This window comes from Lissotriton helveticus, chromosome 1_1, assembly GCF_964261635.1.
Source record: "Lissotriton helveticus chromosome 1_1, aLisHel1.1, whole genome shotgun sequence".
NCBI lineage: Eukaryota > Metazoa > Chordata > Amphibia > Caudata > Salamandridae > Lissotriton > Lissotriton helveticus.
Window position 1 is genome coordinate 85,400,212 of NC_136057.1, and position 19,696 is coordinate 85,419,907.

Here is a 19,696-nt window from a genome sequence, read left to right on the forward strand (position 1 = left end):
ATAAGCAATACCGTGGTTGCTCAAATGTTTAAAACTGGAAAAGCACAAAACGTTAGAATATCCATTATAACAATGAACCTAGTGCATAATAATTTACATATGCAACCAATTAATAACATAATGTTAGTAAAAAGACGGTTCTAATAGTGCTATACAGGATTTGAGTTAACCATGTTAATCTTGTGCCCCATATACAGTCTGTATATCATTGAAGAGAAAAATTAAGAGGGTGATTGAAGGACAAAGCGCAGTGATGCCCCACCTTCCCAGGCATTTTAAATTCTTATCGTGAGTCCTGATTGGACGACTTTGTATAAGCGTTCACGTTGTCTTCTGGGAGGTGTAGTCCGTGATTAGACGCAAGGAGCTTTTCCCCAAAAGCTTTATTCGGTACAGCATTTCGAACTTATTCTTCCTCAGAGGGTGATTGAAGGACAAAATGCCTGGGAAGGTGGGGCATCACTGCGCTTTGTCCTTCAATCACCCTCTGAGGAAGAATAAGTTCGAAATGCATCAGGGTGTGGACCGCTGTTTTTAAAGGACTGGCTTTACATGACTGCTGTACCGAATAAAGCTTTTGGGGAAAAGCTCCTTGCGTCTGAGTGCTGCCTAATCTGTTGGACACCCCACGGAGCTGGATGTATTTGCGGCTGTCCCGCCGCAGGGCGGGCACCACCCCGAAGAAACGGGGGCCACGAGGCTCCTAATAATGAGGGGCTTCGCATATGGGACGTCAAGGCATGGATAAAGCAGCCGTGTTTGCCGGGGCTCATTCCGAGTCTCAAACGACAGAATATTGTTAGCGCAGCCATCTGAGGATCTAATCACGGACTACACCTCCCAGAAGACAACGTGAACGCTTATACAAAGTCGTCCAATCAGGACTCACGATAAGAATTTAAAATGCCTGGGAAGGTGGGGCATCACTGCGCTTTGTCCTTCAATCACCCTCTGAGGAAGAATAAGTTCGAAATGCATCAGGGTGTGGACCGCTGTTTTTAAAGGACTGGCTTTACATGACTGCTGTACCGAATAAAGCTTTTGGGGAAAAGCTCCTTGCGTCTGAGTGCTGCCTAATCTGTTGGACACCCCACGGAGCTGGATATATATATATATATATATATATATATATATATATATATATTACCTACTGGCGGTCGCCAGTAGGTATATATAGTTAGGATTTTTTCCCTATGGGATTTTTGAAAATTCTATGTCTAATAACTTTGGCGTTTGTGGACGGAATTGGCTGAAATTTTCCGGAAAATGGCACATTTTGTTTCTGAGCAGCCCTTGAAAATTTGGGGGGGGTTCGTCAAGGGGGGGCCGAGAAAAAAGGGGGGTCCCAAAACGTGTTTTTAACATTGAGTTTTCCATAGGGCGGTTGGCCTCACTTTTAGCCCGAAGGGCTGAATGGATTTGCATGAAACTTGGCAAAATTGTAGGGACTGGTAGCCCGATGTGCCTTTTGTAGGTCTCAATATATGTGCTTCAGTGGATTTTGAGAAATTAACGTTCAAAAAAAGATATATATCTGTAACAGCGGACCGGGCAGCGCTCCAGTTCGCGTACTTTTCGCGCAACGGAGCTTTGTGAAGCGAAGCTGATTGGTTCTCCGGCGTCTGTAAACATTCCAAACAGTCCGTAGCGGCCGCCATCTTGTCTCTCGGTAGGATCGAGAGACAAGAGGAGGCCAAAGCGAAGGGGCAAATGACCATAAGGGGGCATAGTAGATTCTCGCTGACCCCCTAGGTTTGATGTGGAGGTTTTAAAAGGGCCCCGCGGGGCAAAAAAAAAAAAAATAATAATAATCGAACGGCTGAATGGATTTGCACGAAACTTGGCAAAATTGTAGGGACTGGTAGCCCGATGTGCCTTTGCTAGGTCTCAATATATGTGCTCCAGTGGATTTTGAGAAATTAACGTTCAAAAAAAGATATATATCTGTAACAGCGCTCCGCTTCGCGTACTTTTCGCGTTATGGAGCTTTGCGAAGCTGATTGGTTCTTCGGCGTCTGTAAACATTCCAAACAGTCCGTAGCGGCCGCCATCTTGTCTCTCGGTAGGATCGAGAGACAAGAGGAGGCCAAAGCGAAGGGGCAAATGACCATAAGGGGGCATAGTAGATCCTCCCTGACCCCCTAGGTTTGATGTGGAGGCTTTAAAAGGGTCTCGCAGGGCAAAAAAAAAATATATCGTTTTTTTTGTTTTTTTGCGTGGAGTGCGCCCGGTTCGCGAACCGGGAAGCGTTCTGGGGAGCGTACTTTCTTGAAAATTAGTGAAAAAAGTTAGAGTAAAATAATAATTGTGAGTGATCAGATGTAGGGTAGCTCTGAGAAGAGCTTTTGGGTTTATGGTACATTTAGGTACTTATAAGTAGGTACCAATGCACAGTCTTAAATTCAGAGTGAAAATTCTGTTGCCCTCATCTGAGAAGTGAACTCCATCTCCTCTGTAGATATCTTGCATGTAGTAACGCAAGTTATTGTTGTACAGGGAGCCCATTCCATGGTCTCTCATGTAAGCTGAAACAGATTTGTTTACATGCTTCCTCGATTTCTCAATTTGTGGACAAAATTGGTTCGACCACCTCCATTTTTGTCTTTGGCATATATTTGAATATACCAAGGCAGTCTGAGGAAAAAGTGCCATCAATTGCTCAAAGGTGTCCTTTACAAGCATTTCCAGACCTACCCCAGTCAAAGTGCCCAAATCATTACCTCTACAGTGCACAATTAACAGGTCAGGTTTTGGCAAATGCATAAAGGTTTTCACCAATGGTATCAATTGGTGACATTTTAATCCTCTGTGGCCAAACCACTTAATTTCCACATCTTGTAAATTGAGGTTAGGTAAATTCCTGTTTTCAGCGTACCTCTGAGCCCAATAGATGTAACTATGTCCAACAATCCAGACAGAAAACATGGCGAGAGAAGGTTCTCCTGCAGTCAGATGAAGTGTGGCAATGAAATGGCAGTTGAAAAAATGAGAGTGTAAAATGAAAAAAACTGAGGAGTTTCTGTGTTAATGAAGCAGTAAGAGTGATTGGTGGATTTTGATTGCTGAAAACAGAAAGTTAGGGTGCATGGATGAGTTCGTTGAAAGATGTATTTTGAGTGGCGAAGAAAAAATCATTAAATGAAAGATTGCACTGGATATGCAGGTGCACTGAGAGTTCAGAGTTCAATTGCAACATTGTTGTGTGAACTTGGAAACACCAGAGGTCTTGCAAGAGGTGGTTGCTATGCAGAAAAAGCAGAGAGGGGGCAGAGGGGGGAAGGGTTTTGATTTGAAAAAAAGTGAGGGAAGAGTTTTGATTGGGTGACATGAGAGATATGTGTGAAGAATTACAGCATTTCTGTGCTTTTGATAGCTGCAGACTCTGGAGTGCATACCTTTTGCTCTGCTGAAGACAAATTGGTGTGTTTCTGAGACTGTTTTGAAACTCAAAGTATTTGCTAAGGTGAGAAAAGATTTCTTTAATTTAGATAGAAAATAGTGTGCTTTAAGGAGAAAATTATGAAGAAAGTTGTGTTTTTCAAATGTTGCTTTGTCTCAAGTGTTTTACAAATAGATTTTGTTTCTTTGAGAAATTGTAATTGGAGAAAATGTGAAGTATTAGTACTGACAGGGTTTTTATGTGCATAGGAGCTGTGGAGTGTTTTCAAATTATGACTTGTAAATCGTTTTTGAGAATAAGCAATGGTTTTAATATTGATGACAAGGACATAATGGTGTCTGCTTCTTTATAAGGTAATTGAGAGTCTCTGATGTTATTTTTCCCATTTCAATGTAAGAAGTTTGTCTGTGGAGCAAATTGCTTGTAAATATGCTCCCACCTGTGCATGGCAAATTTAGATTTTGAATGTTTGCGTTACATAGGCATGTTAAAGGTGACTGAAACATGCTGCAAAGGCAATCAAAAAACGATTTTATGTGTCTTAAGGACATTTTAAGTCATTTCTCCATGTGCAGTGTTTTCAAATTATGAGTTGAAAATCGTTTTTGAGGTAAAGGAATGTTTTCAAAATTTATGTGCGCCATATGCCCCCAAATTTCTTTTTCAGGGGTGCAGCAGGGTGTTCTTGAGACACCCCTGCACCCTCGGAAAAATTCGTAATTTGCGATGAGGTAATTGCTAATCGCAAATTGCACCTTCATTCCTATGGGCCTCCTGCTGCATGGAAATGAATGGGTAATTTGTAATTAGCAAATAGCTCATCGCAAACTAGGAATGGTAAAGAATCGCTATTTATTCCTTAAAGTTCGCTATTTAGGAAATGCAAAAAACTTTGATGATACATATGGCGGTTCATCTCTAACAAGATAAGAAGCATAGGGATAGATTTATGATGACTGGCGCATCACAAGGGATGTGTTAGTCATTCTGTGCCGCTGTTCCGTCACCTATGGTGTGCTGCATTTACAATGCGGCGCATCATGGGGCAAAAACAGCACAGATGCGTGACGTATCTGTGCCGTAAAGGTGGCGCATTGCTGGAGTTGTATCGCAAGTGTGATGAAGCTCCAGCAAGGCTCAGGGGTGCCCCTGTCGCAGGGTTTCTGTTCTCACACAGAACTGTGGACAGAGGATTGGAACCTCGGCGAATTAGGGTGCCCCAAAACTCACCTTAGTAATCAAAAACCCCTTAGCACTAGGTACAGTGTCACATTGGATATAACAAACTCTCAATGTTTAGACAATCCAGAATATGAACTTATAGTACCTCAGGATACGCGGAACTCATGAACAGTCGGTCGTTATATATTTCTTAGAAACCAGAACATGGAGTTAAGAAGAACACATGTGTATTTGAAATGTTTATTTACTAATGCCGTCTTCTCAGGCGTAGTATCTTAGATAATACAAGTACACATATTATCAGTAGCAAAATTACCAGCATAGTTACTAGTACATAAAAAGCGAATGGTGACAGTATGTTAACATGCTGTAAATGAATAAGAGTTAGCAACACTTATAAGCAGCCGCGGGCCGTGGAGGGAGTTACGGTGGGGCAGGGAGGCGGGGAGTGGGAGGGGCAGGGTGGAGAGGGCTCCACCCTGCCCCTCCCCCTCCCCGCCTCCCTGCCCCACCGTAACTCCCTCCACGGCCCGCGGCTGCTTATATCTGACCCTCCCTAATACACATATTATATTATTTGCTAAGAAGGTCTCTTTGTGTTGGTTTAGGGCGTGCCCATACTTTAGTGTCTTAGATTTGAAGGAATCACATCAGCATACACCAGCTCTCTCTTCATGTGAACCGCATCAAGTGTTGTGTATGTGTGTTCGGCAAAGCAATATAAAACCCGCCTCATGTCGTGGAGATCAGACCTCATAACAATTCTGTATTGTGTTGTTCTTGAAACTTCAGCAGTCGCTGTACAGATATAGTTTAACAAGCAAAGCAGATAGTAGAGCAATAACATATTATTCTCATGTAAACCACGATGAACTATTAGGTTGAAAGCTAAAGCAACAACTAAGTGTCGTGTGCAGAAGTTGCAAAAAAGGAAAAATGGCGTTTAAACCGGTAATGAGCCCATGCTAACTTAACACGGTGTAAAGATATCCAGGATCTAGATGACACCTCCCCATGATCCGGAAACGAACTGAATAAGATAATAGAAGTGGCATCTCATGAGAGCAGATTGCAACTTTATATGTGGACGGTCCGCAAGGTAAAACATTAAAAACTAGGAAAATTTAATGCTAAAGAAAAATAAAACAGCCAACTACTTTATCGAGGCTTAAGCCAATAGGCAAGCTAAATAATAAAAACTTGACAAATAAGTCAATGAATTGTCAATGAAATGCTAGTACTCAGCATATCAAACATGAAAAAGGTCTATGACATAATTGTGTATGCAAAATAAGCTGCAACAGCCTCCAATAGGAAGTCACCGTCTTCATCCGAAAAGAGTTCAGCCATCCAATTTAAAAGCGGAAAAGAACATACGTGCTCTCCCAGCACCGGATCCTCTATCACCATCAGAGGACAGCTCGGTGGGTTTTCAAGAAAGCTCTGTTCCAAGAAAGACTGTGTTGCCGCCAGTAAATTCCAGGGACCAATTAGTCCATGCATCAATGCCACAGCCATAATCCTTTCGCCAGGACAAACCAACTCGTGAGTAATGATAGGAGTCATCAGCTGATTAAAGTCGACGTCAGGAGAAACCGGTCCGCAGAGACACAAATCAATGGCCCAATCGAAATCACAGGTCAGGCAGTGAAATACAGGCTGGACACAGGTGAAGTAGGAGAATCGAAAAGATAATCCATATGCCGTGCTTAATATCGCCAACGGCATTGTGCCATAATATTCAAGCATGCGATTGCGGAACAGCGTCAGCAGCTGCAGGGCGGGAGCTTGCACAGGAGGGACATCCATATTTAAAAATGTAAAAAAGCACAAGAGCGTCCGCTGGTAATGCAAGTAAAAATGGGAATCCACCAAGCACAGTGGAAAAAATAGAATGAAAGAAAGCAGGGATGACTCCAAAGATTTTCTCAAATGAAGTCACGAGACCACTGGTAACAACTTTAAAAAAGTGCGCCAGGCCCTTTGTGGAGGACGCATTAAAGATAGTCCGAACCATCTTGCTGAAATGGAAAGGCAAATCTGTATTTAAAAGGGTCTGCACCTCTGTACGGGTGTTCGCTATGTGAAGCACGAAAGTTTCACGGGCCGAACTCAAGGCCACCTCTCTCTGAGACAAAAGAGCTCTTATTCTTGCCATGCCGTTGAAATCTGCTCCCAAGGTTGGTATTTGTGGCCAGATTGAAAACTCCCTATGTTCATGTGTGGGAGGAAATAGAACATTTCTGAAGCAAATAACCCGTTCACTTACTGTTACGATAAAAGGAATACTTTTAATTAACCCAGAACAATCTTCATTATTGAGCATCAAATAACTACCATTTTCCAACAACTTGAACGTGGGGATGATAGCAGGAACTGGCGTGCCTTGCAACACGCAAGCCATATTTGGTCGGTGTTTGTTGCATGAACCGTGTAACTGTATGTGCCTACACATTAGTGAATGATCTGGCGTCTCAGTGCATTCCTCTCCATTCAGATAAACTTCTTGATCATCTTTGAAACATCTGTATGTGTATGGAAGCGACCAGACCTCATGAAGAAAACCACTACCTAAAGGTGCATAACGACCTATTGGTATATATTTCATACAATTTGAAAACTTATATAAAGCAAAAGGCAGCGTTATTAAACCGTGGATAAGGCACGTTGCCAAAGCAGCCAACCTTTTGGATTTATACTGGAAATGTTAAAGGAAGAATTATGGAGTAGGGCCTGTAAATCTTTAATGGACAACCGAGTAAAATTACTCCAACCATCATATTCCTCTAACTCCGGGATAGTAGGGGTGTTTAATTTTTTAGAAGTAGCCAATCCAAAGCATTTGGTCTGGGAAATTGTTTCATTCACAAACAACATATGATTTGGGATGAGATATGCACGGTGCAAAGCCTCAGTGCCTTGTACCTGCCAGGTTCGTGAACCCCAAACTGATGTAGATCCTGGATATCTTTACACTGTGTTAAGTTAGCATGGGCTCATTACTGGTTTAAACGCCATTTTTCCTTTTTTGCAACTTCTGCACACGACACTTAGTTGTTGCTTTAGCTTTCAGCCTACCTGCGTCAAGATCTATGCCTGCTTCAAGCAGGCGCAGGGTTTTGATGCAGCTTTGTCCTATCTGATTGTAAATGCGGCAGACCGTGGGTGGCAGAGCAGCGGTGCACGTTAACTGGTGCATCTCTGGGGATGTGCTAGTTAATATAAATCTGCCCCTTTCCATACATACTGAGCATGTCATGAATGATGTAATATGTGACATCATCAGCAGTGGATTACGGGTAATAGTATCTCTAGTTTACTCCCCTATAGCTGTCTTTCTTTTAACATAACTGTCTGTTTCCTTCCCTTATACTTACTGTTTTTTTGGTTCGCTTCCGGTTCGCGTACCGGCGAGCAAACTGGGAAGCGAACTAAGAGAAATAGAGGTTGGCACAGTTTCAAATATTGTACCAATTTTTTAATACCGGGGAGGTAGTTCTGAAAAGAACTTTTTTTTTATTGTTTTTGTTGTTTTATATTTTTTTTATTATTTTTCTGAACATTTTTTTACTTTTTTTGAATTTTTCTGAACAGTTTTATATTTTTGGGGTTTTTTTTTTGGAGGGGGCAACGAAAACGATTCATTGTAAAGGGCTCAACAGGAGCAACAAAAAAAAAAAAAGAATTTATTGTTTGGGGCGTTTCGGACAAACATGAGCATGATTGTCAATAGCTCTGTTGATCAGAGTGATGCTACTTTCTCCGTAGCAAATGAATCCACTGCAATGTACGCAGACTTGTTTTACTTCACGAAATCTCGTTTGTATATTTGGCACCATCTCCCTGCCCTCTGGTCCCGTTACTTCCGGTACAACAGATCTTCTGGCCATAATAGGGAGATTATCTAGGTCGTTACGAAACTGTGCAGCACTGTAGTTGTTAGGATGCCACCTAGTCATATGGCGATGCATTGTGTAGTTTCCGAAACTGTATTTTTTGTCGGTCCCTCTGGACAGTCTATCTTGACATATAAGGCAAGTTACGTATCTTGCATTTACTTTTTTCTGACCTTTGGGAATTTTAAAAAATTGCCAAATGAAGTTTTCTTTCCGGTGAGACGTCCTGGGCTCCTCAGGCAAAAAGTGCCTCTCTTCGTGCTCTTCGTCCTGTTCCTCTTCTTGCTGAATTATAACTTCAGCAGGTGGTCCACTCTTCCTTGGATGTGGTGGGGAAGCACCAGCTGAAGCTACTAAAGAAGCCATTGCTCACTGGTAACAAAGGGTCTTTCTCTCACAATGATGAAAGTCAGAGTGAGGAAAGAAGGAGGGATTTTCATCATTTGGGAAAAACAATAGTTCTCAACCAATGAAAAGTGTTCATTTTAGATTATATGACCTAGTCTTACATCATTAGGAAACCAAAAGTGAAATGAACCAATGAAAAGTGTTATTACCAAGTCACATGACCTGCTGTGTTTACGTTACGCGCTTTGCAGGGCCTCCCGGTTTGCTTCCAGAAACCTGCGCTTTGCGCCTCGCTTCGCGTACCAGTTCGCTAACGTAGCACGTCATATGACGTATCACGCGACAACGCGAAACGTCATGTGGACGGGAGGCGTCACGATGTTGTTTTCTAACGCGGCAGTTGCGGTAAAGAAACGTTTACCGGCTCGCGGTCTATTTCGCGGCATCTAGGTCAGCTAACGGGAAGTTTCCCGATTCGCGAAGCGGGAACGAAGAAAAAAAAATATTAAATTTTTTTTTTATTAATAAACATATAAAATATATTTTTGGATTTAAAGAAGAATACATTTTACAGCTACAGATATTAGCTGTTAAAAAACCAATTAAATTCACTGAAAAAACCATAGGTTATAGACCATATATAGTTAGGAATTAGCATTTACAAAACCTTGAAAATTCACTGAAAAAACCATAGGTTATAGACCATATATAGTTAGGAATTAGCATTTAGAAAACCTTATTTTACTCACACAAAACCATTGAAATTCCATATATAGTTAGTTGCACTAACTATATATCGCGCACCCGCAATCCACTGCTGATGATGTCACATATTACATCATTCATGACATGGTCAGTGACATCACTGATGACATCACTGATGACAACATCCAGTGATTATGTGTTTCTGTAAAGTTTAAATATGTTTTACATATTGAAGAATGAGTGGATGTATAAGGGTCTGAATGAAGGTTTTAGTAGGTGCGTGATTGACTGTATGAGTGAGTGATTAAATGCGTCTTACTAAATGCACGGGTTAGTGACTAAACTGTCTGAAAGTGTGCATCAGTATGTCTGTTGTTGTGCAAGCTGCTGCATGTGTTGATCAGTAGCTATATAAGTAGCTATATGGGTTATTGATTGGTTGAACAAGTATTTGTATGGGAGACTGAGTGTGTGTATGGCTGGCTGGGAGGTGTGTGACTCTGTGCAGATCAATGTGTACTTGTATCAGTGATTCTATAAGAGAGTAAGTATGTGTTAGTATATGTTTGAAAATGTAAGGTACTCTATGTTTAACTGTGTAGATTAGAAAATGGAAGTGTGATTGATTCTTTACAGGACTGACTAGGTGTGTGAGTAACTCCATGGATGAGTGGCAGAGTGTGAGTGTCTGTATAGGTGTATGAGTGCATATGATAGTGTTGTAAAGATGAGTGATTGTATGTATGAATGATTGTATGGGTGAATGAGTGAATGTGTGTGTAGACGTAGGAATCAGTGAGTGCGTATGTAGTAACTAGTATTGGTGTGTCAATGGTTTCAAAAATTATACTCTGTATTTAACACTGGGTGTAACAGAGGTTATATTAAAGTGTGAGGAGATGCATTGTATTGTCACATTAATGATATCATCATTGATGTGACCATTGATGTCAAATGAGATATCATCAGTGATGTCATTTGAGATGTCATCAGTGATGTCATCAGTGATGTCACTGACCATGTCATGAATGATGTAATATGTGACATCATCAGCAGTGGATTGCGGGTGCGCGATATATAGTTAGTGCAACTAACTTTATATGGAATTTCAATGGTTTTGTGTGAGTAAAATAAGGTTTTCTAAATGCTAATTCCTAACTATATATGGTCTATAACCTATGGTTTTTTCAGTGAATATATATATATATATATATATAGAGAGAGAGAGAGAGACAGAGAGAGAGAGAGAGAGAGAGAGAGAAAGAGAGATATATTTTCACTGAAAAAAAAACAAAGTTTACAGAGACGTTAAAGGTTGGAAATAGCATCAAAAACCTTAGAAATACACCGAAAAAAACAAAGGTTACAGAGACGTTTACTTAGGTTCAGATTTTACATATTCAAAACAGTAGAAACTGAGCAGTTATAGTTACCTGGGCTAACTATAACTTACACTCCCCACAATGCACAACTTATAAAGCGGGCAGAGAAACACATGAAAAAAAATGTTCCTGCCCGTAGAGCACAGGATTTTAAGCTGCTCTCTACGGGTAGGAACTATACTGGCTCCCGCTGGCGTCATGGGGTCTCTAGGGGCCCTCAACATTGATCATGTGGGTGCCCTGGATGGGCTCAAGGGCACCCACCCTTTACTGGCAGGGCCATTTTTGTAAATCCTTCATTATGCATGGGCAAGGCATATGCATGGTAAAGGTGTTACGTGGTAAAGGCATACGTGTGTAAGGCATTGCAGGGTAAAGGCATACGTGTTAAAGGCATTTGTTGGTATCTATGACATTATAATTAGTCTAATCCTGCACTATCTCTTGACTTGAAACTAAACCCTGGGCCTTGATAAACTGAACACCAGACAGCTCAAAAAAAGTGTAAAAGCAGGTTTAGTGGAAATGTCATGTCACATTGTCATCAAATGCAATTTTCCCAGTGCATTGTAACATTTCCCCAGTTTTCCCCAGATAAATGGTGCTATGAACCGTATAGCACTACTCGGCACCACGTTTAGAGGGTGATCCATTTCTCTTCCTACCCTGGATGGAGATTTACTCCAGCATTTTGTTGAAGTGAAACTCTAACTGTTTCCAGTGTCATAAAGAGTCAGATTGGCGTCTGTGAATGCTCACTTACTCACAAGTTAGGGTTCATTCACAAACTGGCACGGCGAAGCATGCGTGCGCTACATTTACTAGTGTGTGATTCTACACATGCAAAACATGTACACCTGGCAGCTATCATCTGACTAGTTTTGTTTTCCAACATTGTTGAAAGAGTTGCTTAGCCCTAAAAACTACAACTATTTGTGCATGAATAAGATAAGCTGTAAACAACTTATCTGGGGACACAGACAAGCCCACTGACACCAAGAGAGAAACAGTAATAACACTTATTCACAGGCCCTGGAAAACCCCCTAGTCCTGCTCATCATAAAGGCCCATCTCCCTCTTAAACGCTCATGCTAAACTATTCACAGGCATTCTGGCACACATCTTAGACCATTCATAATGGCCTTAAGACTGCAAGCCACAGCAGTGGTGAGATAATACTGTGCCATTAATAAAATGGATGCTTTCCAAACTGAAAAGACACTGGACACAATGTCTGCCAATGGCCCGATTTATATTTAGGTGGATGGTTTATTCTGTCATAAATATGGTAGGTATCCCGTCCACCCTATTAAAAGTGCATTATATGCTTTGGCATTTGTAATAAAGTGGATGGAATCTGTTATGTTGGAGAAAATAATTTGTCCGATAAACTCTAAATCAGGCCCTATGTCTGCAACAAGTGTTGTAGAAGGAGCAAGAGCCAGCATTATAGGAAGAGGGCCTAGAAGCAGATATAGTCCCCGTGTCACTGAAGCACCTACCTGCTCACTTCCTCTGTTTATACCTCATAAGCACCTACCTGTGCGCCTGCTCTGTTTGTACCTCATAGGTACCTATATGTGCACCTCATCTGTTTATACCTCACAAGCACCCACCTGTGCACTACCTCTGTTTATAGCTATTAGGCCCCTTCCTGTGCACCTCCTCATTTAGTACCTCCCAGGCGAGCTTCTGAAATAAAGCTTGTGAGCTCCGTACTGCCAACCATGGCCTCTTTGCTATAAGGCCATTATCAGACATCTGCTGTGTGCACGCTTCAAGTGTGTCTCCTGCCACAGCTAACAATGAACCCTGAAGAGTGAGTACACAGACCGAGGGGAGTCAGGAGCTGAAGGACATGGAATGAGGTATACCTGGATAAAAGAAATATGGGAATGGAGGAATGTGACTTCACCTATGAACAATCGACATCCTCTTTCGCTCTACCAAAGCCCAGTTGAGTTTCAAAGTAGCATCCTGGCCTTCAGACAGACCACAATAAGTCAAATATCATGGAAAACAGGAACATGGAAAGCAATTATTAATATGCACACATCTGTTGGATGCTTGATATTTCAGATAATTTATTGGTTGTGATGAATTCTCTATAAGGAATAAATGACTGATATCGTTGAATATTAAATGTCATGATTTAATGTTTGTTTGCCATATCTGTGTGCGCAATATAAAGACGGGCCATTAGAATTAACCCCTCATTCTGTTTCACAGAAAGCCCTGGAAGGATCTGCTGATTGAAATACAACAGGATCTTAACTTTACCTAGTTTAGGAAGAACTAAAGACTCATTTTTTAAGTTGTCTTTCAGGGCAGAATCAGTCAATAGTTCAAGGGAGATGGATATATATTACACTGATAGAAAATCCACCTCAACTCGAGATAATGCTCCAGTCTTCCAGGTTAGAAGGATCCAGAAATGCTTGAACTAGGAGGGCTGTAAAATGTGTTGAAGGTGACTTAGGGCTTTATTACGAGTGTGGCGGTCTTCCAATGGGACTACCACAGCGGAGGTACTAGGCAGACTGCCAATCCCACTGAGAGCCCGCCGCCGGATTATGACCTAATCGAGGGTGGGTGGGCGGTGCAGCAGCGGTCTCGCTGCGGCTGTATTAGGCTCATTAGAGAGCCTAAACAGCATACCACCACCTTAAGAGTGCCTGCAGCACGTTCCTGCACCATGTCATGCATGCCACACTGTGCAGGAACAAGGTTCAATTCCATGGGGTGGCACAACACGTGCCCCCCGCATGCAACCCCAGGAGCAGAATCGGCCGGGGCCCCCTTACCTGCATGTCCTTTATCCTTTTCATGGTAGGGTCCCCGCCATAAAAAGGGCGGTGGATATGCAGACTGTAATATGCTCGGCGATGACGGCATCGGCACTGCCAACATATTCAGGGTGTTTGCAGACCGCCTCCACAGCGGGATCCTTGATCCTGGCGGGGGGGCGGTCCCACCACCACACTCATAATACGGCAGTCAGTCCGCCTGGATGGTGGCAGTTTGACCGCAACCGTGAGTACGGCGATCATGAGGGCCGTCGCACTCATAGAAAGACTCTTAATAAGCTGCAAGGTAAAGGCGGGAGTTGGCATTTGAACTGATCCAGTGTGAACAGGAAAGCATTGTGGAAAAAGGTGTCTGGAGTTACCTTTGTCGTATATACTTCCTAAAGAGCTTACTTTGTCATGTATACTTTCTGAAGAGTTACCTTTGTTATACACTTCCTGAAGAGTTACCTTTGTTATACACTTCCTTAAGAGTTACCTTGGTTAAATACTTCCTGAAGAGTTACCTTTGTTATACACTTCCTGAAGAGCTACCTTTGGTAGATACTTCCTGGAACTGAATTAACGGCAGCGCTTCCTGATTCCTCTCTTTTTCCACAATCTGTTCTGTTTAAATGAAATCTTGTCCATGTATATCTACCTAAAACTCTACCTGTAGCACGAGTGCTCTGTGGCTGCCCTTTCTTTAGTAAGTTACTCAGTGAATAATGGTAAATCACTACCTTTTCAGAAGTAAATACAATGTGACATGTTCAACCACAGTTTTAATGAAATATCCATGTATGGTAAAAATGTTCCTTACTATATTTCAAATATGGCAGAGAAGAGATGTCTTCTACAGCTGGTTAAATATTGTGTATTCACATTCTATTACATTTGCATTTAGTAATATTGCATTTCTTTACATCCAACAGAGAATAAGCCTTAAATGCAAGGATTGATTATGAATAATGAAGATAACACATCAAACCTGCAAAAATTATCAAAAATAAGAAGCTCCAAAAACATCAGTGCAATCAGAGGCAGAGAACAGATCCAGGAAGAAGCAGCCAAAGGCAATTCAGTGAGTGTCCGAGTCGTAGATCTGCACCTCGACACCCCAAGACGAAGAAATGATCTCAACAAAACCAAGACAACAAAACTGACAAACCACCTGCTGTATAAACAAGCGTCTAACACCAGCTTTGATCATGAGGCCGGTATGAGAGTTGGAGGAAGGTCTCGTGTCTATTTGGGATCCATAGCTTGGAACAAACTCCCTCCTCAGCTTTGAGCTGTTAGTATCATGATAATGTTTAAAAAATGTTGAAAACTTGGCTTTTTGTCCATGTTGGAAACAACCGGATTTACTTTCTTTTCTGACTTGTGCTTGGCCACGGGACACTCTTTGGAGTAGCTGTACACATTACGAGTCGCTTCACCATCATGATATGGCTAGAGCAGTGCTTCGCTATCTAAACTGGCAACAGACCAGCATTCAGTGCTCTAGGTGTATTGCAAACACTTTCTAGCCAAACCGCAGGCACCAGGGAAAAGCACAACAAAGTGGAGCCCAACACCTGAAGGCTAAAGGAAAGCGGAGATCTGCTCTCTGAAGTACAGAGTATTGTCCCAATTTGCACCTACCGGAAGTAAGATTAAGCTTTACCCGCAAGCATGCAAAGCCATTATCCAATCTAAAGATGCAATCACCCACAAGGAAGCCTTACTGATATTATGATTGTGTCAGGTATTTAGTGAGTCTGGTATTTTATTGTTAAATCGGAAATATCACACACATACAGGGAATGTGAAAATAACGCAAGTAGTTTATTAACTATGCTGACCCTTCAGGAAACACAATCAGGAGAAAAATCATGCAATTGCACTGAATATGTCAAGAACTTTAGCCAATTAGAAACCCTAAAAGAGCATCAGAGAATACAAACAGGGGAAAAACCATACCATTGCAATGAATGTGTAAAGAGCTTCAGTCGGTTAAAACATCTCCAAACACATCAGCGAACACACACAGGGGAAAAACCATACCAATGCAGTGAATGTGTGAAGAGCTTCGATCAAATTTCACAGCTCCACACACATCAGAGAATACACACAGGGGAAAAACCATACCATTGCAGTGAATGTGTGAAGAGTTTCAGTACGTTAGCAGAACTCCAAACACATCAGCGAACACACACAGGGGAAAAACCATACCATTGCAGTGAATGTGTCAAGAGTTTCAGTACGTTAGCAAAACTCCAAACACATCAGCGAACACACACAGGGGAAAAACCATACCATTGCAAGGAATGTGTGAAGAGCTTCATTCAATTATCACACCTCCGCAGACATCAGAGAATACACACAGGGGAAAAACCATACCAGTGCAGTGAATGTGTAAAGAGCTTTAGTCAATTATCAAACCTCCAGATACATCAGCGAACACACACTGGGGAAAAACCCTATCATTGCAGTGAATGTGTGAAGAGTTTCAGTACGTTAGCAAAACTCCAAACACATCAGCGAACACACACAGGGGAAAAACCATACCATTGCAGTGAATGTGTGAAGAGCTTCAGTCAATTATCAAGCCTCCATAGACATCATAGAATACACACAGGGGAACAACCATACCATTGCAAGGAATGTGTAAAGAATTTCAGTACAGTAGCAGAACTCCAATCACATCAGCGAACACACACAGGGGAAAAACCATACCAGTGCGGTGAATGTGTAAAGAGCTTCAGTCAGTTAACAGACCTCCAGAGACATCAGCGAATACACACTGGGGAAAAACCATACAATTGCAGTGAATGTGGAAGTAGTTTTAGGTTACAATCAAGCCTCCACACACATCTGAGAACACACACAGGGGAAAAACCCTACCATTGCAATGAATGTGGCAGTAGTTTTACTTACTCTTCAGCATTAAGAAATCATCAGCGAGCTCACAAAGGGGAAACAAATCTTTTAAATGCCATGAATGCTTGAAAAGCTGAAGTCCATTATCAATCCTAAACAGGCATCAGCGAACACACGCAGAAGAAAAGCCTTCAAGTGCAATGAATGTGTGAAGAAATGTAGTCAATTATCAAGCCTATGTAGACATCAGCTTGCACTCACTCTGTAAATACCATACAACTGTAGTGAGTGTAGAAGTACCTTTAGGAAATCTTTCGCATTAAGGATTCATCAGTTAATGCACACAGAGAAAAAACCTTTCAGGTGCAGTGAATGTGTGAATATCTTCCGTCAGTTATTAAACCTACGGATACATCAACTAACATACACAGAGTAAAAATGAGCATTGCAATGAATGTCAGAAGTGATTTTGTCAATTGCAAACACACCTGGGGTAAACCTTACAATTGCACTAAAAGTGTGACGAGCTTTTGTCAATTTCTGATCCTACATAGCCTCAGCGAACACACACCTTCATTTAACTCACTTAGAAATAATCCCAGAGAAGCAGTGAATTCAAAATGAACTAAAGAACATTAACAATGATATTGACTCATCTGAGGACATAGACAGGAGCAGAACAGTGCAGTTATTGTGAGATGAAGGAATTACAGGAACAAGTATATAATTATGTGGGATATTCAAATACCAGATGAATGAAGACTCGACTAGAAGAAATGAAGAGAACCAAAGATTTGTAGAAAGTGTCTGTTCCCAGTAATTGTTCACTTCGGTACACATAGAAATAACAACGTGATATAACAGGAATTCCACTGGGAGACTAGCACAATGTGAAATAAAAGAAAAGAAACACTGGTGGTTTTTATTTGGCAATGAAGAGTTGCAAAGAAAAACATCCAAGTGTTCCTGTTCATGCTACCTGTAAAAGTGTAGGGATGAATATGATTCTGCCTGCACACATTGCTATATTAGCATAAGTGAGTTAGTTGCGAAAACGCCATTTTGCTGCTTTTGCACATGACACTACATCTCTGTATCTATAATGACAAACTGCTTGCTTTTCCTTCACATGAGAACGATCTGTTTTTCACATCTCCAGGCTCACACTGTGACCTCAAGTCTGCACAAAGTGTTCAAGGTTAAAATAACAATGTATGCTGTTGATGCAGGTTGATCGGCCCACGCTCTAAACACAACACAAACACAGCTGCTCATTTCTGAAACTCAGGTGCTTTTAATATTGCACTGCATGCATGAGTTTAGCACTTGGGAAAAACCTTTCAATCAACAAACAGCTGTGCTGAGCTGGGATGTGATTCACTTCACCTGACTTTGGAGGTATGGGGTTCCCGGTTTTAACCTAGAGATCTTGTATTATTATAATACCTAGCTCCTAGCAAGGGGAGGGTGGTACACAAGGCGCTATAGACCTGGTTCCACAATCATTATAATATGATTTCTCCCTTTGTATTTTATGGAATTGTAACAATGCTGATTGTATTGATTTTATGCATCTTTTTACTTATGTTAGAAAAGATACTGCATCTTAGAGCACGTAGTTGAAATAAACATTTTAAACTGTACCATGTCTCTGATTGCTCACGTTATGGACATTTATGAGAATAAAAACGAAAGAGTGTTCTTGATTCCCAGTATTCCTGAGAGGTCCCAAAGTCGCTTGTTCTGGGTTGTCTTATCATTGGTAGCTTTGCTGTAGTACGGAGAATGAATGAGGCACTGTTGCTAGTCGGATAGGGGTTCCGGGCACTGAGGTGGGTTTTGATACACCACAATACACTGAGGTCCTGGTTTCCTGCGCATAGTTCTGTGCATGAACAGAATCCCCGCAACAAAAGCAGCTCTCGAAACAATGCTTGGACTAAGAAGGGTATTTTCAGCTAACTTTAGGGATTAGTGATAAAACCTATAATCTCAACACACTTGGACTGAGTCCCTGCAGGAAGAACTAATTTAACAAGCACACACTGGTGAATAGTCACAGCTGGTTGTGGTGTTTGGTTGTTTTCTACAACAGTAATGATTCAGTGACAGCGGTCAGAGAACAGTTTCCAAAAGCAAAGTGAAAGGAGACGAATGTGAACTGTCACTCTCAGAGTTATTGCTTGCAGTACTCAACATTTACCACCCAAGCCCTGACGCGGAACAAGTGAAAGGATCAGAATGAGAGCTGCGACTCTCCGTGTTAATGCTTGCAGTGCACTGCATTTACCAGTCAGGCCCTGACATGAAAGAATGAAAGGAGAAGAATGTGAGCTGTGACTCTCAGGGTTAATGCTTGCAGTGCACGGCATTCACCACTCAAGCCCTGATGTGGAAGAAGTGACGCCATTGTCCATCATTGCATCTGTATATACACCCATCATAGTGGCCCTTTACCAGAGGTGTTTATCTTCAAGCTTGATCTTTATGCACCGCTGACTATGTAGCTTATGCACAATTAGATGGATTGTATACAACAGAGGTGTTTATCTTGAAGCTGGACCTTAACTCACCGCTGACTGTAACTGATTCATGGTTAGATAGATTGTATACAACAGAGGGTTTATCATTTATTTTGTTTATTTATTATATTTTGGTCATTTATTGGGTGCAGCGAATCATCCCCAGGGGGATCTTTCAGCGCATGAGAAGAGAACAATCTATTGACAGTGGGAACCAGATTAGAAAAGCCGGGTTTTAAGCAGTTTCCTAAATTGAAAGAAACTGGAACAGGCACAGGGCTCTTCGGGGAGAGAGTTCCAATAACTGGGTGCCAGATAAGAAAAGGCTAGCCCACTCATTTTGGTCTTCCTTATTCTCCGAGTACAGAGCAGGTTGCGGTTACTGGATCGAAGCTCTCGTACGGGTTGATAACAATCAATTTTTTTTGTCAGATATAATGGGACCATACCCTGGAGGGCCTTGAAAACCATACACAGCAGTTTAAAGATGGCTTGTTTTCTAATGGGGAGCCAATGCAGTTGGTGAAAGAGAGGTAAAGAGGGGGTTCGAGCAGGCTTATTGAGGGCAAGACGGGCTGCCGTATTTTGAACCACTTAAAGTTTGGCCGCC

At 41.7% G+C, this 19,696-nt stretch overlaps 1 protein-coding gene across 1 annotated transcript in view; it reads left to right on the plus strand.

Annotated features, from left to right (window-relative positions):
- The window catches only part of LOC144752652 (uncharacterized), a 56,015-nt gene extending 37,808 nt beyond the window's left edge, over window positions 1–18,207 (plus strand). The window contains exon 2 of the mRNA XM_078640542.1: window positions 14,635–18,207. Within this exon, the coding sequence (XP_078496668.1) occupies window positions 15,539–16,693 (1,155 nt within the window). The 5' untranslated portion in view covers window positions 14,635–15,538 and the 3' untranslated portion in view covers window positions 16,694–18,207. The remainder of the gene's footprint in view (window positions 1–14,634) is intronic.
- The last annotated feature ends 1,489 nt before the right edge of the window (window positions 18,208–19,696 follow it).